We start from the raw sequence: 25402 nt of genomic DNA, 5'->3' as shown, positions 1-25402 counted from the left end.
TACATAGATATATACGCTCAGTTTTTAATAATACAATGTTCTTTCTGAAAAAAATATAATTTTCAAAAGGAATTTCCAATTTGTTCATTTTGAAAAAGCTCAGCTAGGAAAGCTAATTAGTAGGAAAGTAATAGTAGGAAAGCTAATTTGCTTTCCTACTAATTATGGTTACTGTTAGTTTCAGTATGAAACTGAAAAGGTACCATTTCGCAGAAAAAAGTCAGTCATTTTGACCTGCATTTGACAGCTTTATACTTTATGGTATTTCAATGGTGCCAAAAAAAAAAAAAAAAAATGTCTAAGAAATTACGCATACTGTGTGATTTCTTACTCTTATTTTTTGACATCACATTATTATTTTTTGATAAAGGCAATTTTTTTTTTTTTTTTACCGCTGATATTAGAAAAAATTCTATGGATATTGGTCACATTGCTCTAGATCAGCGATTGAGAATCCGTGCCCAATAGAATACATCATTGTTGCCATTTTCGATAATTCTTCGGACTTGGGAGTGTAGTAAGTTTTTTTTAGTTTTTTTTTTCGCATCATTGTAATTATTTTCTTGACAGTTAAAAAATTTCTTTATTAGTTGTACTAAGCATTTAGGCAGTAGCGTCTTTGTAATTATTTTCTTGACAGTTAAAAAATTTCTTTATTAGGATGTACTAAGCATTTAGGCAATAGCTAGAAAAAAATAATCGGTAAAATATGCGAATTCTTTACCTTTTTAAGTCCTTTTGGAGTCGTGTACATTACATCAAAAGAAACTGTAGAACGAAATCCTTCCGCGTCAAATTCAATTAGCCCTGATAAACCAGGAGTCTTCATTTTTGCCTGTTTGGAAACAAAAAGAAATTTATGTGAGTAATAATACAAAAATCTCATTTTGAGACGTTTAACGAGCATGGTAGGTATTGCTATAATGAAAACACCATTTCAAACAGTGGTCATTGCTTTTATGACAGTGTACAATGGAAAATCTGTTCTTTCACTGCAGTTTGTTCGGGGATTGGGGGGGGGGGACGAATTTAATTCTTTCCTTTTTTTTCTTATTATGTATTAGTTTGCCCGACTAAGATAAGATTTTATTGTAAACATACATGTTCTTATGTGACTTTATTAGTTACAAGAAAAAAGATAGATTTAACCTTGATGAAAACAACAAAACGGCTTTGGGAATTGTATTTACTTTTGTAAAATGAAGGTAAAAAAATATTTATAAAATTTTATGAAAAAATAAAACATCAACGAGTGCACAACCTAAAACACTTTTCTAAGAAACAAATATCCGTTGTGTCAAAAGTTGAACCATATGTTCAGTTTTTCATACATAGTTTTCATAAGAGATCTCTGTACATTCCATTGGATCCTGTTGCTTTAAATATACATATATATATATATATATATATTGAGTGTTGTAGGGTCAGTTGGGGTGCATGGGAAAAAAACTCCATTACCACACTTGTGGTAAGTTTTGAAACTGAACTGTTGATGAGTGAAGACTATGTGACATACACTGTTATAACCAGAAGTGCCATATAGGAGCGAATTTCCGTCTTAGGGTGCAAAGACGGTACCACAGGGAGCCATGGAGGATAGGAAATATTGTTCCGATATCTTTTAGCTCCTCAATGGATGAAAGAAGTTAATGAAAGGCCATCAGCTCACGCAGTAGCCAATAGCTGAATCTTTTTCCTTTGAAAAGGTGCCCCGCTCGCACATGCGCTGTGCGTTCCGGTATAAGTTCAGTTTAGCCACTTTAATGGCGGACGACGATGCTGCAACAAAGTTGTTGGTGCATTAAATTTTCACATTTGAATAGAAAACGAAACTAGATTAAAATTCAACATTTCTGTGACAAACCTTCAAAAACTTGCGTAAGTAAAGGCTTTTAACCATGGTGTAACGTTTAAGGCTTTCCAACAGGCTTTTAGTGTTTTCAGAGTTATGTTCCAACAAAGTAAACTTAGTATTACTTATTGTTTATAGTTAACCGTTTTAACATAGTGATGTATGACTTTTTCTATCATGTGTAATAATATATGGTGTTACTTGTTTGTCGCGTCAGCGGCCTCGCGGATTTTCCCCAAAAATGTTTATTGTTAGCAATACGAAATAATTAATAAGTAACCGGGATGAAAATGCAATGATTTAACTAACTGCTACAGCAGATACTCTAAATGTCTTATGTCTTTATCTTCTCAATAAAATAGTTGCGTAGAGGTAGCAAAGGAAGAAGAAAAAAACTCTTTGAAAAGAAATCTCTCTGTGTGTTTTATGCCATGACTCATTATGTGAAAATATTTCATTGGTGTTACAGTAAAACCTGTAAAGTTGACCACCCTTGTAAGTTGACCACCTGTCTATGTTGACCGCTTTTGTCAGGAACGGAATTAGTCCTATCTTATATATTGAAAGAAAACCTCTATAACTTGACCACCTCTCTATCTTGACCACTAATATACACCAAATTTCGTTTGAAGTATTGTAAAAAAACCCTTTGTAAGTTGACCACTTGGTTTATTTTTTAAAACTTTCTTTAACAATTATTTTATATTTTATTATTTATTTATTTATTTTTTTTTTTTTTTGATAGCTTTCCAAGAAAATTTTTAATGCTTTTACTAGCATTTTACTAGCTTTTACTAACTAAATAAAACCGCAAACATAAATCTTATGCTGCTCTTTATTCTGCAACTTGTTTTTCATTCGTTGTTCTCTATTTAAGATAGCCCACTCTTTGTTCAAAGAAGATAGGTGTCAGTACAAAAGTACAAGTTTTTTTCAGTTGCAATATGTTGTGGCAACACTGGAATTGTGCTAAAGAACAGGCCCGGTGGCCCGAATCTATAAATTTTGGGCCCCCTGCAACAAAATATGTAGGGCCTCTCCCTAGTAGCCTGCAGTGTCTATTTGTAAAGTTAACAAGTTTTAGTGCTAGTTTTTTTTAATTCTAGGGCGTTAGCCCCCTTAAGGACGTGGACTCCCGCACTGCGGGTATGCAGATGTGGGCCTGCTAAATAGTAAAGTTACATATTTCTGGTGCAAGGGATTAAGAAATAGGACATTTTAATTTTGCCTTTATTAACTGAGAGAGTCGAGCTTGTTGCTCTTTTTGCTATAAGTTTTATATAAAAAAGCTACAAAAAGAAAGTTAACTGAACTTGAGATTAATAAAAAGTATGAAATATGAAAATTAATTGAAAAGGGAGAAAGCCAGAGGAAATTAATTAGCTGGGCACGTATGGAATTTCCAGAATTAGTGTCTAGAATGGTTGAAAACAAGGAAAAAATGACAAAAATATTTGAATAGTATTTTCAATTAGTGTTTGAGTTAAACAGAAAGAGTAAGGGTGAATTCGTTAAAAAATGAATACATGGTGCAAGAAATGACAAAAAATTTAAAAAAAATCATTACCCCTTTATAAGTTGACCACCTGTCTAAGTTGACCGCCAAAGTACAGCACCGCGAGTGGTCAACTTACACAGGTTTCACTGTATTTCAAAAAAAGAATGCAGTGTCTAGACGCGTTTATTTTTTTTTTCTTTCTAATTTCTGTTTCCAATGCTGTTTATTATGTAGGATGCTAAAAATTTGGTTTTATTTTTAATGTCAAATAAGTTCCTATTTAAAAAAAAAAAAAAGTGCTTTTTTAGATTACTTATGTTCAAATACGATATTCAAATGTCGAACCATATATACGTATCTATATGTTACTCTTGATTAAAATATTTTGAACGTTTATGAAACGCCTGCAATTTATGAAACAATTTGATTTTTCCGTGATTGTAAAATAACTGAATATTTTTGGCTGTGCCTGTAAATTATCCATAAATGCCTACACTCTTAATTTTTGGTACCATGCTGTAGTAAATGTCAATATTATTTTACAATCCAAGGGTTACAACTCGAATAGAGGAATTGAAGTCATGAACTCTTCTAAATTATGTTGGAAAGTCTGAAATGTGATCAAAAGCCTTAAATGACAAGTTTTAATCCAAAATCAATTCAATGTGAAAAACATACCAAGACATTGTATATCATAAACCCAAACAATAAACACAATAATATTCAAAAAACGCACACAATACGGGGGAAGGGGGAAAAGGATCTACTGTAGAAATCAGTTAAGGGTACCATTTATCTCTCCGAAGGTTCCTTCTTTTCACCCCCGCTGTCTGTCTTTTAAAAGGTGCCCATTTTTCACCCTTGTAAAAGGTGCGATTTCGGCTCCGTATTGGGTGTCGCTGGTGAACAAGCGTTTCCCCCCTGAAAGGTGCCAAACGCAACCTGTAGTTTTAACAGTGTACAGAAGAGATTCTGAAATTCCGCATGTTTCCAAACAATTCGGCAGGCTTCATCATTCTTTGAAGATGACATCGTGAAAAAAAGGTGTTTTTTTTTTTTTTTTTTAAAGCTTATTGAGCTTACATTTTACTTCCCAGAAAGTCTACAAATGCGAAATAACTGGTTTCCACTAGTTTTGCCTGTCAAATTGAAGGTTACTAATTGCATTCCTTCATAAGTTTCACTTCTCCAGCTATTTTTTATGTTCAATTATGGTGTTTACAATTACCTCAAAAATACTGCACTCTAGGGTAAATGGAAACAAATTTTTCATTCTTTTTATCTTTTGGGAAGATGAGATGCTCATGATAATTATTTTTCTGCGTATTTTACGTAAGTTCCACGCCTAATTAAGTTTTTTAATCTACTTTTCTTTTGAAATGAGTTCAGACTAAATTTCAAGGATTCAGCAGGTCGCATGCGACCTACTGGCCACAATGCGATTATCTACCTAATTCAACTTCATGGGGGAAATTAATTGGGTGTTTAAATTTACCCGCTAGTCTCTGCGGTAAAATGAAATGTGATTTCATTCACTAACAAACAGACATGAAGTCAAATTTTGCATACTCAATCTCAAACAATGTAGTCTTGAACACAATGCACAAAAGTTTGTCTCAATTCATCGATACGAAAAGGAAGAATCTAAAATTGAAACAATGAAATTCCATTTCTCTTTACCCCACCTAGCCCAACTTCTTTGTACGATATAAAGTTTTTTTTTTTTTTTCGAATTCAGCATAAAAAGCAGCAAAGACGCAGGAGTTCCCATGCGTATTTTTTTTGTATATATTTTCTTTTTAAATGAGTTTAGATTAAATTTCGAGGATTCAGCTGGTCGCATGCGACCTACTGGCCACAATGCGATTATCTACCTAATTCAACTTCATGGGGGAAATTAATTGGGTGTTTAAATTTACCCGCTAGTCTCTGCGGTAAAATGAAATGTGATTTCATTCACTAACAAACAGACATGAAGTCAAATTTTGCATACTCAATCTCAAACAATGTAGTCTTGAACACAATGCACAAAAGTTTGTCTCAATTCATCGATACGAAAAGGAAGAATCTAAAATTGAAACAATGAAATTCCATTTCTCTTTACCCCACCTAGCCCAACTTCTTTGTACGCCATAAAGTTTTTTTTTTTTTTTTTTCGAATTCAGCATAAAAAGCAGCAAAGACGCAGGAGTTCCCACGCGTTTTTTTTTTTTTTGTATAGGGTCTGGTGGGGTAAAGTGGTCATAAAATCGTAGGTTTTCAACTTAGGTTGATAATAAAAACAATAAATTCTTTAAACATTTCAACTTTTTTTGTTGTTATTTTACATTGCATTATTAAAGAACACGGTACATTGCATTTCAGGGAAAAAATATTGAATTTAAGTAGTTTTATAACACTTTCATTTCCCTTTGTATTTATGACCACTTTACCCCATGGGATGGGGGAAAGTGGTCATAGCATGGGGTAAAGTGGTCATAGTTTAAAAAAACTGCAAAACCGTTACAAATAACCCTAATTTTTGTATATTTCGGTTATTTTTATAGTTACAAGTATATGTACGAGTATATACGGGTATACACGAGTCTACTATAGTCTACTATACGTGTCGTGTAGACATGAGTAAAAATGTTCATATATAAATAGATACATGTATACATCAGATGCATGCACATGCCTACTCAAGTATATACGTGTATACACGTATATACTCACGCATGTATACGTGATTACCTATAGGAGTGTATACGTGTCTACACGAGTATATACGTATCACGTGTATATGCGAGTAAAGCGTAGAAAAGAACATCATATGCGTGTTTTGCGCTTGTATCTCGAGTATATGCGTGCATACCTGAGTATATACGTGAACAGTCGACGTATATACGCATATATAAGTGTACATACATACTTATACGAGTATACACGAGTTAATTCGTGGATATATCCAGTGCGTGTTTGTACGTGTTTACTCATGTAAATATTTAAGAAAGCACGAGTATATTCGTATGTTTACGTGTAAACACGATTATATACCTGTTAGACGTATATACGTGCATTTACGTGTATACACCAGTACATGTATCCACGTATATCCACGAGTATATCCGCTAATATACATGTATGCTTACAGAATGAATCCAGATTTCTTAGATTTTTAGATTTAAATAGAAGAATCTTAGATTTTGCAATCCACTTAGATTTTGCAAAAAATCTTAGAATCTTAGATTTTTTGCAAAATCTAAGTGGTGTGAAAGGGGAGGATAAGAAGCAAAGAATCATAAGGAACTTATGGTCGCTGACGCGCTACATGCACGAAAGGTCAGAAACTGACATTAGCAAACCAGGTCACAAATTTGTTACACAAAGATGATTTTTCCCGACATTTTAGTTTTTATGATATATTTAGAGCAGTTGTTAAAAGTTACGGCCTGCAGTAGTTCTAATACACGCATCACAACGAAGGTGCAGCGACTGATGAAAGTTTTTCAAAAGTCTCGTAATTGCAACAGAGTGATTGTGATGCATGTATTACAGCTGCCGGCCGCAAATTTCATCAATAACTTTAAAATGTTCTTAAAACCTAAAATGTTGTGTAAAATTGTCTTTGTGTAATAAATTTGTGACATGTTTTGCATCCATCAGTTTCTGGCTTTGCGTGCATGTAGCGCGTCAGCCTTGAGTTTGATTCTGGATGTTTCTTATGATTCTTTCTTCTTATCCTCCCGTCTAACATCTTTTAATAATTTGCCCAAGAGTTTAGACTCACCCTGTATACATGTATATCATATGCTTGTATGCAAGTGTCTACTCGAGTACGTACGCGTATATACGTGTCTCCCTGAGTATATAATTGTTCGTATATATACGAGCATATAAGCGGGAATATACGTGTATAGTTGAATGTATATCTGTATAGATAAAAAATACTTGCAGGTACTCAAATACGTGTTTATTGGTGCATTTATGTGAATACGTATATGTACGTGCTTACACGAGTATATGAGTATACATACGCATATGCTCGTATATTTAACCCTGTTTGTTGTAAAAATAATGCATATTAAGTGAAATTAATATTTAATTTATATTTGCCTTATACTTAAAGATTTAGTGACTTTAGAAGAACAATATTCGTTAAGCCTAATATTATGACCACTTTACCCCATCTTACTTAAATTGTTCTAACAAATTATTCAAAATAGATACAGCTAACTGCTAATGAGTAAGAGTTCTTGAGACATGTAGAAAGCTTCCTGTGCAGTCAATCTGTTCATAATTCTATCAAACAAAATTTCCCAAGGAAGTTAAAAAGGGTGTTTGGATTTTAAGAATTTTCATATTTACATAAAATATTTTTTTTTACCAAATAAAATTTTGCCAGTTGTAAAATATTGTATTCAAAATATAGTTTATAAATGCACTACCCTGAAATAAAATTTTCACATTTATTCGAACATTAATTTCCAAGCTATAGCCATTTATTTGAATTATGACCACTTTACCCCATTGACCACTTTCCCCCACCAGACCCTATATTTTCTTTTTGAATGAGTTTAGATAAAATTTCGAGGATTCAGCTGGTCGCATGCAACCTACTGGCCACAGTGGGATTATCTACCTACATCAAACTCTCGGGGATACTAATAGGGTGTTTAAATTTGCTCCCTAGACTCTGGGGCAGTGTTGGGCATCAACTAAAAAAATCAACTAAATTTGTAATTGATTGATTAGTTGACTAAAGTAATCTGACTCCCATTTAGTTCAGACTTATATTTTAAAAATTTAATTCAATTGCAGACGAAGATTAACGTTAGTTTAAACTAACTCGATAGTTGCTCAAAAAAACTAATTTAGTTCAGATTGATTTAGTTCAGATTAAATTAATCAGATTAAATTTAGTCAGACTAAAAGTAATCAGATTAAAAGTAATCAAATTGATTTGATTACTTTTTTAATTCAGATTAAATTCGTAAAATATAAATATCACATGAACAGAGGCACACTTGTATTTCTACGTGTATATATATATATTTATGCAAGCATACACGAGTTAATGCGTGTACATACGACTACGTGCGGTTATATACGTATATAAACGTGTTATCCCGCGTATGTTCGTGTACGGAGGTATATTTGAAATTTTAAGTAAATATACATATTTATGTGTGCATACACCAGTAAATACGTGTATATACGAGTATGTACGTGTATATAAGAGTATGTACGTGTACACATGAGAATATGCGTCTAGATGCATGTTACCCCGAGTATACTCGTGTAAAAAGGTACATTTGTATTTCTACGTCATATTCCAGCGTGCGTATACGAGAAAGTACGTGTATATACAAGTATGTTCGTGCACACACGAGAATATGCTTATAGATATGTGTTACCCCGAATATACTCGTGTAAAGAGGTACATTTCTATTTAAACGTGTATATACATATTTATGCAGGCATATACGAGAAAATACGTGTATATGCGAGTAAGTACGTGCACACACGACAATAGGCTTATAGATACGTGTTTAACACGAGTATACTCGTATAAGATGGCACATTTGTATTTCTACGTGTATGTGCATATTTATGCGTTTATAAGCGAGTAAATACGTGTATATACGAGTATGTACGTGTACACACGATTATGCGTATAGATACGTGTTACCCCGAGTATACTCGTGTATAGAGGTAAATTTGCTTTTAATTGTGTATATACATATTTATGCGTACACACAAGCTAAGATACGTGTATATACGTGTACACATGAGAATATGCGTATAGATACGTGTTGCTCCGAGTATACTCGTGTAAAGAGGTACATTTGTATTTCTACGTTTATATACATATTTAAGCGTGCATATTCGAGAAGGTACGTGTATATACAAGTATGTTCATGTACACACGAGAATATACTTATACATACGTGTTACCCCGAGTATACCCGTGTACAGAGGTAAATTTCTATTTAAACGTGTATTTACATATCGATGCATGCGTATACGAGAAAACACGTGTATATACGAGTAAGTACGTGCACACATGATAATAGTCTTATAGATACTTCTTTAACCCGAGTATACTCGTGTAACATGGCACATTTGTATTTCTACGTGTATGTGCATATTTATGCGTTTATAAACGAGTAAATACGTGCATATACGAGGCTGTACGTGTACACACGATTATGCGTATAGATACGTGTTACCCCGAGTATACTCGTGTACAGAGGTAAATTTGCTTTTAATTGTGTATATACATATTTATGCGTGCGCACAAGTGAAGATACGTGTATATACGTGTACACATGAGAATATGCGTATAGATATGTGTTACCCCGAGTATACTCGTGTAAAGAGGTACATTTATATTTCTACGTTTATATACATATTTAAGCGTGCATATACGAGAAAGTACGTGTATATACAAGTATGTTCGAGTACACACGAGAATATGCATATAGATACGTGTTAACCCGAGTATACTCGTGCACAGAGGTGAATTCGTATTTAATCTAGTACATGCACTTTTATGCGTGCATATACGAGAAAAAACAAGTATATACGAGTATGTTCATGTACGCACGAGAATATGCGTATAGATACGTGTTTAACCCGAGTATACTCGTGTACAGAGGTACATTTGTACTTGTACGTTAAAATACATATTTATGCGTGCATACACGAGTTATACGTGTATATACGAGTAAGTACGTGTATATAAGTGTTGACTCGACGATATTCGTGAGTAGTAAGTAGGCCACTATAGGGGCAGAAGGAGGAAAACAACTCAACATTCCTGAGGGGGCGTGGTCCTCCGCCATCTTGGATTTTTTTTTGTAGTCTTGTACGGGGGTATTTTTAGGATGATGTCACTGATTTTCTTGAAGTCTGTTACGAGGTTATTTTTCGGATGACGTGATTAATTTCTTGAAGTCTTTTACGAGGCTATTTTTCGGATGACGTCACTGTTTTTCTTGAAGCCTTTTACGAGGGTATGATGACGTCATCTATGACGTCACGCTTCAACGACGCCATCTTGTAGTACGTCATAGAACATGTTGTTTCCTGTCTTAATTTTAATTACGTAATTAAAGTAAATACTAACTTATGCAAATTTTTTATTTTTTAATTGTTTAATTAATTTGTTTTCTTTAAATGGGTAATTAGCCTAATTAAATTTATTGAAATTATTCTGAAATAGGGGTAATATTCTAAAATGCTCTCCCTGGGATTTGAACCTAGGACCTTTCGCTCCGAACGCGGATATGCTAACCACCAGACCAGAGTAAGCAGTTAATAGGGGAGGATAATAAAGCTTTAAACGCATAACATTCAGTAGTGGCGCCATCTATTGGAGGCTAGGGCCATGACAGAAAGCTTATGTGAAAGTGTGAATTAAATTCAGTAGATTTGCTGGTGGCGCCATCTAGTGATAATGAATGATAAAAGTGCTTAATTGCGAATCTATTTTTTAAGAGTTGTTTTGGAAATGTATGTGGGAAAAAAAATGTATGTGGAAAATATTTTGGAAAATAATTTAAATAAAGATAGTTGTCGATGGATAAACGATGGTGACGCCATCTATCGGACTTTTTTATGACCTTATATTTTCATTTTACTTTATTTATTTATTTATTTATTTTGGTAGAAAAAAAAAGGTTTCTGGTGGGAATTGAACCTGGGATCTTTGGGTTGCAAAAAGGAACCATAGATGATTGGCGCGCGCTTTACCAATCATGCTATGACGACTTCATGATGTTTAAGTTAGTTATGAAAGACTTGGGGGAAACAAAGTTTAATGACGTCAGGGTGTCGTTCCTACACGTTCCAACATGTTTTATGTCGAACAAAAGATTTTGCTACTTCAGCATCAGTTATATACGTCATCAATTACGTCACAGAAAACTTGACCAATCAGAGATCATTTCAGCAAACATATAAGATCTCCTGCTCATTCGAGACTTCAGTTTGCTTCGCACGGTGTTTGGATTAGGACCTATAACTCTTTCAAGATGAACTCCAATAACAACCAGAAAAGAAAATGTGAAGAGCCGCAGAGAACAGCTAAATCTTCAAAAAATGAAGAAACTGGGATACCTTTTATGGAGAAAAACATACCGAAAGGGATGTTTCCCATTGGAGAGGATGTTTTCGTGTATGCAGCTACTTACAAGTCAACTGTTAGTCTTCATGTAAGGAAGTTTCAAAAATACGGGGAGAAGTTTTACCCTACGACCGAAGGCATAACTCTACGCGCCTGGTGGATTCCGCACCTTCTTGGAAGGAAAACTTTGCCTCAAACAAACAGGGAACTGCAAACATTATTTGAACATGAACTGACCATCGAGAGCTCTGATTTTGCGAATTTTAAGTTCACCCGTTTAGCACAAACAGAGAAATCGAACACCCGATCCCTAACACTGTCTGCAGAGCAGTGGGATGAAATGATCCGCCAATACAATCCTATCTCCAATGTTCTTCTAGACCACCAGTTTGCAGCAATGGACTTCTTTTCGGCTTATAGTTCGATCGCGGACACACCTTTAGCTAAGAACCTTCTACCTGAATCTCTAGATAGCGGTTTAGGTACCCAGTACCTTTTCAACGTGTTGGAATTCATCATATGCAGCATCATGAAAGAAAAAGGTCTCAAGCAGCCCAAAATATTAGCTGAGGAATTGTGGGGAAATCGTATTGAGGATTTCAATTCGGTAGCCTTTACAATTGAAATAGAGGATATTGCAGAATCATTTCGAGAGAAGCTATGGGAAGAACAGCCCTTCCTGAACATGAAGCCTGCAATGTACCTTACCGAACTGTTTTTAAAACAAGCTCAATTAAATAAAATATTAAGATTAGCCCGAGAGAAACTGTGCCCAGCGGATGCATTCGAATTTTTTGAATAATTGCTTCAACTGTATTTTGTATTTATGTACAGAAAATGATTGTATGTAAATATTTAGTTTCCAAATAAAATGTCATTGCTCAGAATAAGTTTGTGTTTTCATTGCCTTACAATATTTTTACAAAAGCATATAATGGATATTTAAACAATATATATATACTTTTAGAGGAAAAAAAGTCTAAGTTCAAGTACTTCAATTCGAACAATGTTTGTGAAAGGAAAAAACAATCTAAAACATTAGTATTACAATTCATAAAAAAAAAAAAAAAGGTATAAATGTGTTTAAAAAAAAAGTAACTCTAATTTTTTTGTTTCGTTCTTTTTCGAACATATTTAAAGTATTTATAAGAGTGAAAAACTAATGCAATGATATTGCTCTATTTCAAGTGGCTCCAAGATTTGCACAAACATGTAAAGCAAATGACTCAACATATTTCCCCTTCGTCTAAGGTTGCCCAAAGTTGTTCATGTCATGAACACGCAGGCAATGAGTCCAGACAAGAGTGAACAGGATTTAAATCCATGTGCACTATGACTGTTAGAGGGCGCTACAACTGTTTGTTTCTTGCTGACGTCATGTCGTTCCCGTTAATGGGATTGGCGAGTTCCATGTTGACGACATCACATACGTCATAGGTTAGACCACATAAATACCAATTCCTTCAGTTGGTTATCTCAGTTTCAGAATTTTTGAGCAACAGTTTGTTGGCATTTTTTCTTGCCCTCTGTCGAGTATTCAACATGCCTATTGGAAATAAGAGAACACTGGATGAAGCTTCTAGCAATGTAAGTAAATTTGTCTTATTCATTTTATTTTAGCTTTAAAGATATTCAGGCGAGTTCATTAATTTTTATTTTCTCTTTTACAGTATGCTGAAGAACTAAGGGATTCTGACGACGACGTAAGTATTTTAAAATTTTCTTCTAATTGTCTATGCATTTCTTTTTATAAATAGCTTTAGCTTTAGAATTTATTTTTGAGTTAATTTCCATATGTACTTGTCTTTTTCGTAGAGTTTGTTTATTTTAAAACTCTTTTCTATTTTTACAGTTGATAGGAGAGCCGACTCAAGAATTTTACGAAATTGATGACAACGATGTAAGGAGTTATACTTATTTAAACTTTATTATTATTATTTTTAACACATAGCGGATTTCATGAATGTTACGATATTTTTATTTTAGGTTATTGGAGAAGACACCCAGTCTTTTGCTGAAGCATCAGAAGTGTTTAAGGTGAATAACCAAAATGGCTCGGGTTTTGAGGTAACTCTTTTTTTTATGATTATTATGAAGTTAGTTTTACTGTATTGAGCAATCCGCGTTTTTTATGACTCTCTTTTTTTCAATCCTTATAGAATACCCCAGGTCCTTCTCATGCTGAACCCGAATTTGATGAAAGAGAAATAGATGACGCTCAAAATGTAAGTAAACTATTAACAAAATTAATTGTGGAATTTTGACAATTTGAGTAACACGTTTTTCTTTTTTATATAGATGGAAGCTGCATTGCAAATGGAATTGATTCAAGGGCGTTGGATCGAAAAATATAAGGCGAGTCAGAAAACTTTCAGAGCTAAGGTAGATCTGGAGAAGTTGCCCGAGGAACTTCGCGGTAAGCCGTTGGTCGCAGCAATTAGTTCCGTTCGAGAACTATTCAGAATGATAATTCGTCGTGCTAGTGAAGATTTGAGGCCGAAGGATCTGATTCGTATTTATATTCAAGCTGACGGTTTAGACAAGCCCATTTCAACACGACTGATGCCTGTATCAGATCTCACATTGGAAACAGTCATGGCTGCAATTCTCAAAGTGTTGCAATCGAAGGACGAGATTGCTTTGGATTCCGGTTTTTCAGCTGACGTGGTCACTATTCGTCGAGACGTGGGAGCAGGTCGACGGAGAATGTTAAACCCGGACGTGGATTGTCTTAATAAAAGGTCCGTCATTACAATCCCGACTGACAGTGAAGGACTCTGTTGTGCAATGGCCATTGTCTGTGCATTAGCTCACCTGGACAATGACCGCACGGCTATCGAATCGTTTAAAAAACGAAATCGCCTGACTCTGTTGAACCGGGCTAAGGAGTTACATGCTGCATCCGGTGTACCTTTAGGTCCCTGTACGTACGCGGAAATAGCAGAGTTTGAGAAACATTTAGGGGTACAAATTGCAGTGATATCAACAGAAGAAATGAACAAGGTATATTTTTATTCATTCATGCTGACATTTCCGTATTGATATCTATTTTATTAGTGCTATTTATTTTCATATATTTCCTTTTTTTTAGGTTTCGTACAAAGGTCCAAATCGGGGCAAGCGAATAAACTTGTATCTACATAAGGAGCATTTTAACGTCATCAAAAATCTAAGAGGATTTTATGGCTCCCACTTCTATTGCGAGTCCTGCGATAAGCCTTATCAAAATGCTCATGCTCATCGTTGCCCAGATAGTTGCCACATTTGCTTAAGGAAGCAGTGCACGCTTGGGGAACCCATAAGGTGTCTGGACTGCGAGCGGTTATGTCGCTCTACAGCTTGTTTCGAGGCTCATAAGGCTACTAGTGGAAATCAAGAGCTATCCTTGTGTGATGTAGTAAGTCCCTCTAAAGACTTTTTTTCGTACCTAGTTTCAGTTACCATATTTTGAAGGCCCAACAGTGTTTATTTTGATTTATTTATTTATTCTTTTTAGATGTATCAGTGTAGAAAATGCTGTAAGGTTATTTTGCGGCGAGAATGTGCAAAGGATAAGCATGTATGCGGAACCACCAAATGTCCTAGTTGTGATAACTACGTCATAGCTAGTGAACACCGGTGTTACTTACGCACCATAGAACCAAAGCCTTCCTCCGAAAAGCTCATTTTCTTTGATTTTGAGACAGACCAGTCTTCGGGGGAGCATAAAGTCAACTTTGCTGTCGCTCAGTACGCAGGTGGTGAAGAAATGATATTTAAAGGTTACAGTGCCTGTCAAGATTTTTGTGCATGGTTATATTCACCAGAGCATAAGGGGTATACAGCTATTGCTCATAACATGAAAGGGTAAGTATAATCTTTCACAAGTAAATGTTTCTCTTTCTTATTTTTCCACATCGGTAAATTAATTATTTTTTTTTATTTTTTAGATTCGATGGGCAGTTTGTGTTAAGCTGGCTATTAGAACAAGGTTTGACACCAGATGTAATTCCATGTGGATCAAAAGTGATGTCCATTACTCTCAAGTGTCTCAACTTGCGGGTCATTGACTCGTTCAACTTTTTACCAATGGCTCTATCGAAGCTTCCGTCGTGCTTCGGAATGACAGAGCAGAAGAAGGGGTTCTTTCCGCATCTTTTCAACGTGCGTGAATATCAAAATTACGTAGGAAGAATGCCCGAGCAAAAATTTTACAGCCCCGATACTATGTCAACTTCTGTCCGGGAGTCGTTTCTTTCCTGGTACAGTGAGCATGCAGAAGAAGAGTTTAATTTTCAAGAAGAGATCCTGGCCTACTGTCGGTACGCAATCTTTAAAATATAATTAAATATTTCCCCTTTTTATTGTATTTTCTTTTGTCTAATACTATTTTTATTATGTTTTTAGTTCTGATGTAAATATACTACGTCGCTGTTGTTTAGAGTTCCGAAAGCAGTTTTTGGAGGTTGCAAAGGTGGATCCGTTTTGGTACGTATGTTTTGTTTTTCTAAATATATTTACACTTTTTAATTTTCGAGATTTGTTTTTAGTTTTTTAACTTTGATACATTTTTTCTTTAGCTACATTACTATTGCATCGGCATGCATGGCAGTGTATCGATCATCACATATCAAGCCCAATGCTATAGCCATGGTTCCATTACGAGGCTACATAAATTCTACCAATTATAGTGCTGATGCAATTAGATGGTTAGACTATGTGGCAACCATGGAAGGCATTTGTATAGCTCATGCTCTAAACGGATTGGGAGAGAAGAAATTGAGCGGTATTTCAGTAGATGGTTACTGCGAAAGTTTGAAGACAGTCTACCAATATCATGTAAGTTTTTCTTTTTTTTTTTCAGAAAATTATGTATTAAAAAAATATATAGTAATTTTTATTTTCACATCCGTTTTTCCCTCATATATAATTTCTCTTTCTAGGGCTGTTTTTTCCATGGGTGCCCATCTTGTTATGACACCAGTGTGACAAATCCACTCTCTGGAGTTCCTATGAGCAGTTTGTATGAGAAAACTCAAAGAACTACAGCCAAACTAAAATCCATGGGATTCAAAGTAGTGGAAAAGTGGGAACATGAATTTAAAAACGAAGTGAAGATAAATGAAGAATTAGTCTTTTATCAAATGCCACAATGTGCAAGATCGCTTAAAACCTCGTGATGCTTTTTTTGGAGGCCGTACGAATGCTATTCGATTGTATTACGAAGGGATAGTAAAATACGTAGATTTTACTTCTCTCTATCCATGGGTAAGTTTCTTAAGCTGTTAACTTATATATTTTTCTCCCTCCACTTCTTTCTAATCATTGTTTTTTAAACTTTTCAGGTGAATAAGTACTGTCGTTACCCAGTGGGTCATCCTATTATTATAACGGAAAACTTTGACGATCCTTGCAAATACTTTGGAATAATAAAATGCAAAGTTTTAGCACCAAGAGGATTGTTTTTGCCAATACTTCCGTACAGATGCAAGGATAAATTAATGTTTCCCTTGTGCCGATCCTGTACTGAACACATGAGCCAAGAAAACTGTACTCATCAAGGCGAAGACCGAGCATTGATAGGTACCTGGTGTACAGAAGAACTGAAGCTGGCAATAAAAAAAGGATACAAAGTCATGGACGTAAGTTTGTGTTTTTATGTTTGTTGGTTTTTTAATAAAGAAAAAATAGCAAGAGTACTGTTTCGAGCAAATAGGCTAACATGTTTCTTTTTTTTCCACTTTAGATTTACGAAGTTTATCACTTTGAATCTTCGACAGACTCCTTATTTAAATCATATATTGATCTCTTTCTCAAGATAAAACAGGAAAGCAGTGGCTGGCCTGTAGAGTGCGTGACTGATAAAGAGAAAGAACAATATATTCGCCAGTATGCAGAGAAAGAAGGAGTACATTTAGATATTTCGTCTGTGATGATAAACCCTGGTCGACGACAAGTAGCAAAATTAGCATTGAACAGCTTTTGGGGGAGGTAAGCAATATTTTTTTTTCAATTGTAATAAGCACACATCTAAATGAACATAGATTTTAATGCAATGCTCTTTTCTTTACAGGTGGGGAATGAATATGAATAAACCGAAATTAGAGTACGTCCATACAGTGGAACATTTCAACAAACTTTTTTTGGATTCCACAAAAGACGTAAGAGTTGATCTTTTTTCCCTTCTCTTTAAATTTTTCTTTATTGATTGTTCTTAACGTGAGTTAATGAATACCTCATTTTTCTGTTTGTTACAGGTACAAGACGTCTATTTTCCTGCACCAGAAATTGCGGCGATACAGTATAAAATGGTGGAAGAATTCGTAACGGAAGACATTTCCACCAACATTTTTATAGCTATTTTTACAACAGCTTGGGCCAGACTCAAACTTTATGAAGAAATGGATAAGTTGGGGGAGTCTGTGTTGTACCATGACACAGACTCCATAATTTATGCGAGTAATGGCTTAAATGACCCCCCATTGGGGAATTTTCTCGGTGACTTCACTGATGAATTGAATGGGGACAAAATTATAACCTTCGTCTCAGGTATTTATTTTATTCTTTATCTTATGACTCTTTTTTCGTAATTGCTCCATTTTTAAAGACTATTTTTTCCTAATTAAATATTCTTTGCTATCTTTCAGGAGGACCCAAGAATTACGCATATGAGACGGCTTCTGGAAATACATATTGCAAAATAAGAGGTTTTACTCTTAATTTTAAAAATTCTTTGATTTTAAATTTTCATAGCTTAAAAGCGATTATCAGTGAGCTAGATTACACTTCAAAAATTGAAACTTATGACGAGAGAAAAATCACAAGAGATCCAAAAAGAAGGAGAGTGATAAACAAGCCGGAGAGTAAATTGTACAGAATTGTGTACGACAAAAGAGTTATAAAAGAGAACTTTTTGACACTCCCCTACGGCTTCTAGAAAAATAGAGCGGATTCTAACTCCCAGAAGCAAGAGAAAAAAAAAAAAAAAACGGCCCTTTTCAGGGCCACCCAAATTAACATGAATTGGAATGCTTATATAGCAAAAAGTCTTTTATGAGACTATATAAAAAAAAAGGTTCTTTTCATAGCCACGATAAAACAAAGGCCCTTTTTCAGGGCCACACAGAAAAGAAGACCCTTTCTGGGCAAACTTTTATTTTTTCAGGACAACTGGATTCCTATTAAAGGTGGTATAATTTTCTCTTTTATTACAGGTATATAAAGCTTTGTATACGGGTGAGACAATCATTCAAAATGGAGTTCCCGTACTTGAAACATCCTTCCACTTGTATGATTTCAGGTCCCACTGGTTCTGGCAAAACCGTTTTCGTAAAGCGTCTAATCGAAGAAAACATGTTTAGGCCTCAACCTCAGAAGATTATTTACTGCTATGGAGTCTATCAGCCCTTGTTTAATAAAATGAAAAATATTGAATTTGTCGAAGGGTTACCCTCTCATTTAAATACTGTACGAGACGTGTATTATTGTGATTGATGATTTTAATGTCTGAACTAGGAAACGATTCGCGGTTGACCAAACTTTTTACGAAAGGAAGTCACCATAGAAATATTAGTTGCATATTCATTGTTCAGAATATTTTTTATAAAAGTACGGAAATGCGAACAATTAACTTAAACTCGCACTATTTAATACTGTACAAAAACCCTAGAGATAAAAGTCAAATTACTCATCTTGCTCGCCAAATGTTTCCAGGCAAAGTTAAGGCTTTTCTAGAAATATTCAGTGATGCTACAACCCCCGCGTACGGATACCTTTTTCTAGACTTTAGACCCGAAACTCATGACCGTTTACGCATGCGCACAGGAATTTTTCCGGGAGATATAAATTACGCGTACGAGCCTCGTTAACCATTTAGTGTGTAGGAACAGGAGGTGGAAACATGTCTGCTGTTGTCAGTCGATTTTGAAGGTTTTCAATTAGCTCCACATAGCTATATTATTAAGGAGCTTGCATTTTACTCTGTGAATCACCATTACCATGGTCGCTGGTCCTTCTTACCTCCTCGCCCTTGGGAAGAATTATCACACAAAAAACAGAAAAGTTATTCTTGGATAATCCGAAACCTACATGGATTGTCTTGGGAAAGCGGCGAGTTACCTTACAAAGCTCTACGTCACATTCTGACTATGTTGTTCGTTTCTTTTACTGACATATACGTTAAAGGTTTGGAGAAATGTAAATTTTTTGAAAAGTTATCTGGAAAAAAAGTATTGGATTTAAATGATGTTGGTTGCCCTAAATTTCATGAATTAGAAAGCAGTTATGTTTCTTGTCCTGTGCATCCCCCTTACTTTAAGCACTGTGCTTTGGCAAAAGCGGCTGCATATGCCAATTTTCTATAAATAAACAGTACACACCACCAAATACGTCATTTGAAAGCAGAATGTCATCTTTTGCGCAACAAAATTTAGAGCAGCTCCGGCTTTTAAAAAACAGCAAACTTCGTACTGCGCTGTTGAGAAAAGCTCCCAATAGTGTTATAAAAGCACTATGTGAGTGCTGTAAGAATTTATTATGCAGCAACATCCCATTCAGTAAACAACGTTTGAAAAGACTGAGACCATATAAAAGGACTCTGCGAGTGTTAGCGCAGCAGAAAGTTCCCTTGTTCAAGAAACGACGCATCCTCGTTCAAAAAGGAGACGGTTTCCTAAGTATTTTAATACCTGCAGCACTATCTGTTTTAACGTCTCTCATTCATGGATAATGCAAAGAAATACGTGTTGTTACCCGAGGATCAAACGCAACACTTTGCTACGGATCATTTATCTACACTGGACAAGGATATGAATGACATTTTACTTCGCCGCGACCTGGGTGACGAAGAAAAACGCGTGTTGTACTTGCAAATTTTGCAAAAATTTGTAAAATTTCCTTCTACAAAACCCTTGGAATCCGAAATGGTCGAAGAAAGAGGTCCTCCTGATATTCTGAAAGATATTCTGGAAACAGCACCAGAAAAAGGGAAAAAACACGCGCTGAAGATTTTAGAGTTTCTCAAGAACAACCAATCAACTGTTTCCTGGAATGATAAAAATGAGCTTCTGGTACAAGGTGAAACTATACCAAATTCAAATATTACAGATTTGGTCACTTTTTTACTGCGTTCTAGGAAAGCGAGACCCATTGGACATGAAGCATTTTTGAATGTATTAGAAGATGTAAATTTTCCTTCCGAGTTTATTCAGAACAAGTATTTGAAAAAAAGTGTTCCCAAGCCCATTGTTAAAAGACAGAAAACTATGTATGCCAAATCACCTGTAACCGAGCCCAATGTTAATCGACAGAAGAAAATGTATGCAAAACCATATGCCTGGAAAAATTATTTGTAACTTTTTATTTTGTGTTAAATAAATATGAGTTGAAAATTAAAACTTTGTGTGGATTGTGTTACTATTTTTTATAATCATTTTTCAAAATAAAAGTGAAAAAATTAAATTTACCTTAAGTCAAATGCAAAGAATTAAAAAAAAAAAAGTTTAATAGCAAAAAAAGGAAAAAGAAAGACTACAAGGGAAAAAAAATACTCGCAATAAAAAAAATTAAATAGAATAAACATTTATTTACAGAAAGAGGAAAAAAAAAATCCAGATATGTTATTGCTTTGCAAGAAAAAAAAATATTGTGTGATGACAAAAAATTATACAGACAGTAAAACGAACTCAGAATTAAAAATAAAAAAGAACATTTTATTATTTCTTAAAAATCATATTTACACCGAAATTCTTTTTAACATATTGATACAATTGAAAATCACTGATTTTCTGAAATAAATTTTTCACAATGATATCCATACATAAACCTTGACATCTCTTTGTTAGATAGTAAATACAATATTGTCCACATACATTTGAAGTCAAACTTTGTAGAGGTACTTGATTCCATTTTACATGTTCATATTTCTTCACAAATCTTGTAATATGATGACCATAAGCTTGAGGAGACAAACCATAAGAGTCAAAAAAATTCAACAGTTTGAGGGTTTTCTATAAACATGGCAATCCAGTGAGTTCCTGGTTCAGTATGCTTATCAGTATTAACAACTATTGCAGCAGGAAACGATGTAATGCAAGGAATCTTATCACAAGGAAAAACTCCTACAAAATATCTCGACGCATAGCGATGCCGAAGCAATACTCTGCGAATATCCAAAGAATTCATCAGTTACCGAAATCGTACAAGATGTTTCTAGCTTTGTTGATTTCAATCAAATTTTCGAATTCGGCATACACCAATAAGGAAATGGTTTGAGGTAGAGGCACTTTAAATTTTAGTTCCAGTCTTAAATTACTGTGTCGAACGAGATTTAAATGAGCTCCATCGCAGAGGTCAGGGGACAGATCAAAATGAAATAAGCAGTATCCGTCGGGAAATTCTTCTCTTGACAAATAAAGTCCTCGATCTTCTGAAGTGCAAAATAAATTGTTAAATGCACGAATATAGTTTTTATTGGTAAAATCAGGCTGCAATGGATTATGAGGCATCGGTTGTCCGTCGATGTAAACTCCAATGAAAATAATATCATAGTGTTTTGAATTCAAATGGTGACTTTTTATAGCTTCCGTTAAAAGCATCGTTGTCCACACAGGCTACGACCAAGCGCTTTGGCATTTGTCCAGTAAAGATGTTGTCTTGCACAAAACTCATGTTTCCTCCAGGAATGGAATATACTTTACACAGAACTCTGTTAATAGGATACTTGGCTGTTGTCTTCTCCAAGCTTTTAGCATGCCCCAACACTACGCCAGGGCTGACTCGAACTTTGCGAACAAACATCGATGCTTGCTCGAGGACTACTTTAAAGTTACCATCTCCTAATAAGCAAAACTCTGGTTTGCTTCGTATAAGCTTGATTTTCATATCCACCATATTAAGCATGAGTCGATCTTGATGAAATATGTCAACATGCAGACGCCCTATCATATCCACTGTAGTACTCAGTTTAAACATATTTGCTCTTTTAATAAATCCTTCGTTAGGGGTCTTCTTTGCGTCAGTTAAATCATAGTTATTCATTTGACCTGCAGTATCCTTGAAAAACAATTCAGAAGACAACTGTGACGTTTTCGCTTCATATCCGTGGTTTAATAATTTTTCAATAATTGCTCTGTATGGATAAGTGTTGTTGCTCGAAGAGATTAATCTTTCATTCAAGCTAACATCCACCTGGGAAAACAAGGCATGTAAAAATAAATTGACTGGACCCACATTTTCTTTAGTTAATAGAGTTCCATTTCCGTTCACAATTTTAACTTTAACATATAGGAGATTCTGTGACAAGTCCAAATAATCGTCACCAGTCCCAGAAATGTTAAATTCTATTGGACTACCATCAGACGCATTCGCAACAGGGTGAAATTCTATCCACTGCCCTCTTTCGATAACTGTTTGGGTGGGTGGTAAAGTAAATAAATTAAGTTCAGATTTAGCACATTCAGGAGAATCTTTTAACAAATAAGCCATTCTGACTAAGAGTCAAAAATATCACGTCCTTTAACTTTCTTGACTTTGGCTCGAATGACTGGTTTGTAGGCTTTGCGCTTCCTTTTAAACCTTCCATGGCCAATCATCTCATCCGCCTTTTTAAGAGCTTTCTTAGCTAACAATTTTCCAACTTCTTTGCCTCTTGTTTTAGCTGAGTTTTCTAATTTCTCACCAGCTAATACATCGTTAGCAATCATGGCTCCAGTTCGTAAAGCTTCTTTTTCCGATTGTTTTAACTCCACTTCTCAGGAAAGGCAGTGCAGTGCGGAAAAGTTTGCGAAGAAACCACCAAGGCCGTGTCCTTTTTGCAGAGACAGTCCTTGATAAAAGGGCATACCGCTTCCGGTTTGTCCGACATAATAGTCTTCAAATTTTTTCGGACAGCAAGTGTAAGGAACAAGCATGATTCACGTTTTTTACACAAATGACGATGCACGTCAATGTCATGCAGTATTTATACAATTTGTTTCATGCGAAAATGCAGCACGATGTATGCCATGCCTCGTTCAAAAGGAACGAATTCGCCAGAGTGTAGACGTAAATCTATTTCAATCGTTTGAAAATGTTGTCGTATGACGGGTAAGTAGTGAGGTCTCGTATAATGAACATTAACCATTTCACCATCTCTTCCTTCTACTTTGATAATTTTTAACAGAGGAGCTTTGACATCACCCACGATTTGTGGCTCTACGAGATCGCAATACACATACATGACGGGAAAGGAAGCTGCTGGATCGGCTATAAAGGGACTCTGTGTCGTTCCATTATATTCTCCGGCATGAAAACCTAAAAGTTCTGCTATGCCTGTGTGAAGAATGACTTTACCACCTTCTTTTGTTTTGATTGTCACTCGTTTTGTTACAGGATGATAGTGAAATTCTAATTTATTTTTGAATGTCGTTAAAATCATAGCTTTCAAGAGATCTGGGACTGTTTCATAACAACCAGGAGGTATTCGCCGCCCTTGTACCACTCCATCGCCTAAATCAAATCCAAATAAATTATTGTCCGACCTGATGTTATACCACGAATGAGGATATATAATATCTGTTAAACCTACTTCCCATTCATGATGGCTCAAATGAATACTTGAGGAAGCTGTGTAATAAAATGAGAAGTTTTATTCTCAGGGAAGAAGCGACTAGAGCTGTCACTGATAAGCGTCACATAGAATGACATGTTTGCGACTGAATGAAAGAAGTAAGTACAGCACTGTTTTATATCCCTTTCACATCATTCACCCATGCATTGAATTTTTCAGGATAGCCTTGAAACTTAACAAAATATTCCGTCTTTCCTAATCGCCGTCTTGTTTTTAAGACCTTCTCAATGGGATAATATCCAGAATCTGTTATTTTCTGAAGCTCTTGTGAGTAAAACGTCCCCTCTAACACTTCGGCAGTGAGATCTTTTAGTTTATACACTACGGGATTTCTGGGCAATACTTTATGGATCGTAAATATTTCTCTCGTCCAATTCTGCTCATATCCTTTCTCAAATCGCAATTTTTCTTTACTTATTCTGACGGTATCTCCTACTTTAAGTGAGCTTTGAAGCCTTGGCGTGGTTTCAAGATCCCCGTAAAGATTTTTCCAAGCCTCATTTTGATTATTTACTGTCACGGAAGAAGGCTTCATTTTTATGCTTCGATGCCATGTATTATTGTAACTATACACCAGTTTATCAAGCACATCGATGTAGCGTTTGTATTCATTTCTGTAAAATACTTCCACATTTTTGTCTTAAGTGTGCGATTAAAACGTTCAACGACCGATGCTTTTGTTGAATTGTTTGTCGTAAAAAAATGTACATTTTTCTTTTTCAGAAGTTTTTGCACTTGATTATTTGTAAATTCTTTACCCGCATCTGTCTGCAATATTTCCGGTGTTCATTCCGAAAATATAATGTTGAAAGCAGATACGATTTCATCACTTTTCTTACTTTTTAGAGGTACAACCCATGCATATTTTGACAGAATATCCAAGCACGTAAGTAAATATTTATAGCCGTCATTTGTATCTGCTAGGGACTGCATGTCGACCAGATCAGATTGAAACTGCTCGTTTATGTTGCCTACGATGACTCGATTTCTCTGGAACTTGTGTCTGATAGGCTTGTGCAAAGTGTACGAGTCCTTGCTCTGCAACCATGTTTTTGATTTCCTTTGTCTTCACGCGTCCTTTTAAAGCACGATGTAAAGCATTCAAACCTCCAAAACTTCCTGGAACTTGAGGATCCCGATACAGAGGAGTCAGAACCTTGGCCATCACAGCAACGATTATGATCAATCCGTACGTTAAAGTTCATATCGATACAATGAGGTAAAAATGTTTGGGCACCTCTTTTTATACGACTGTTTTATAGCCATGCTAGAAACTCACAACGTTATCTGTGCTTTGTTACTTTAAAATTAATTGATTTATTCTTAACTTTCATCATTTATGCAAATATAATCCTT

The 25402-nt window shown here is 35.2% G+C and overlaps 1 protein-coding gene across 2 annotated transcripts in view; it reads right to left on the bottom strand.

The window, feature by feature from the left end:
* The window catches only part of LOC129229992 (glutamate receptor ionotropic, kainate 2-like), a 155987-nt gene that overhangs the window by 94391 nt on the left and 36194 nt on the right, over positions 1–25402 (bottom strand). For both annotated transcript variants that reach the window (XM_054864380.1, XM_054864388.1), the window contains exon 8: positions 725–835. In XM_054864380.1, coding sequence (XP_054720355.1) covers positions 725–835 — 111 coding nt within the window. The remainder of the gene's footprint in view (positions 1–724; positions 836–25402) is intronic.

Source organism: Uloborus diversus, chromosome 1 (assembly GCF_026930045.1).
Source record: "Uloborus diversus isolate 005 chromosome 1, Udiv.v.3.1, whole genome shotgun sequence".
NCBI lineage: Eukaryota > Metazoa > Arthropoda > Arachnida > Araneae > Uloboridae > Uloborus > Uloborus diversus.
The sequence above is the reverse complement of the archived record's forward strand: the minus strand, read 5'-3'. Positions and strand labels throughout refer to the sequence as shown.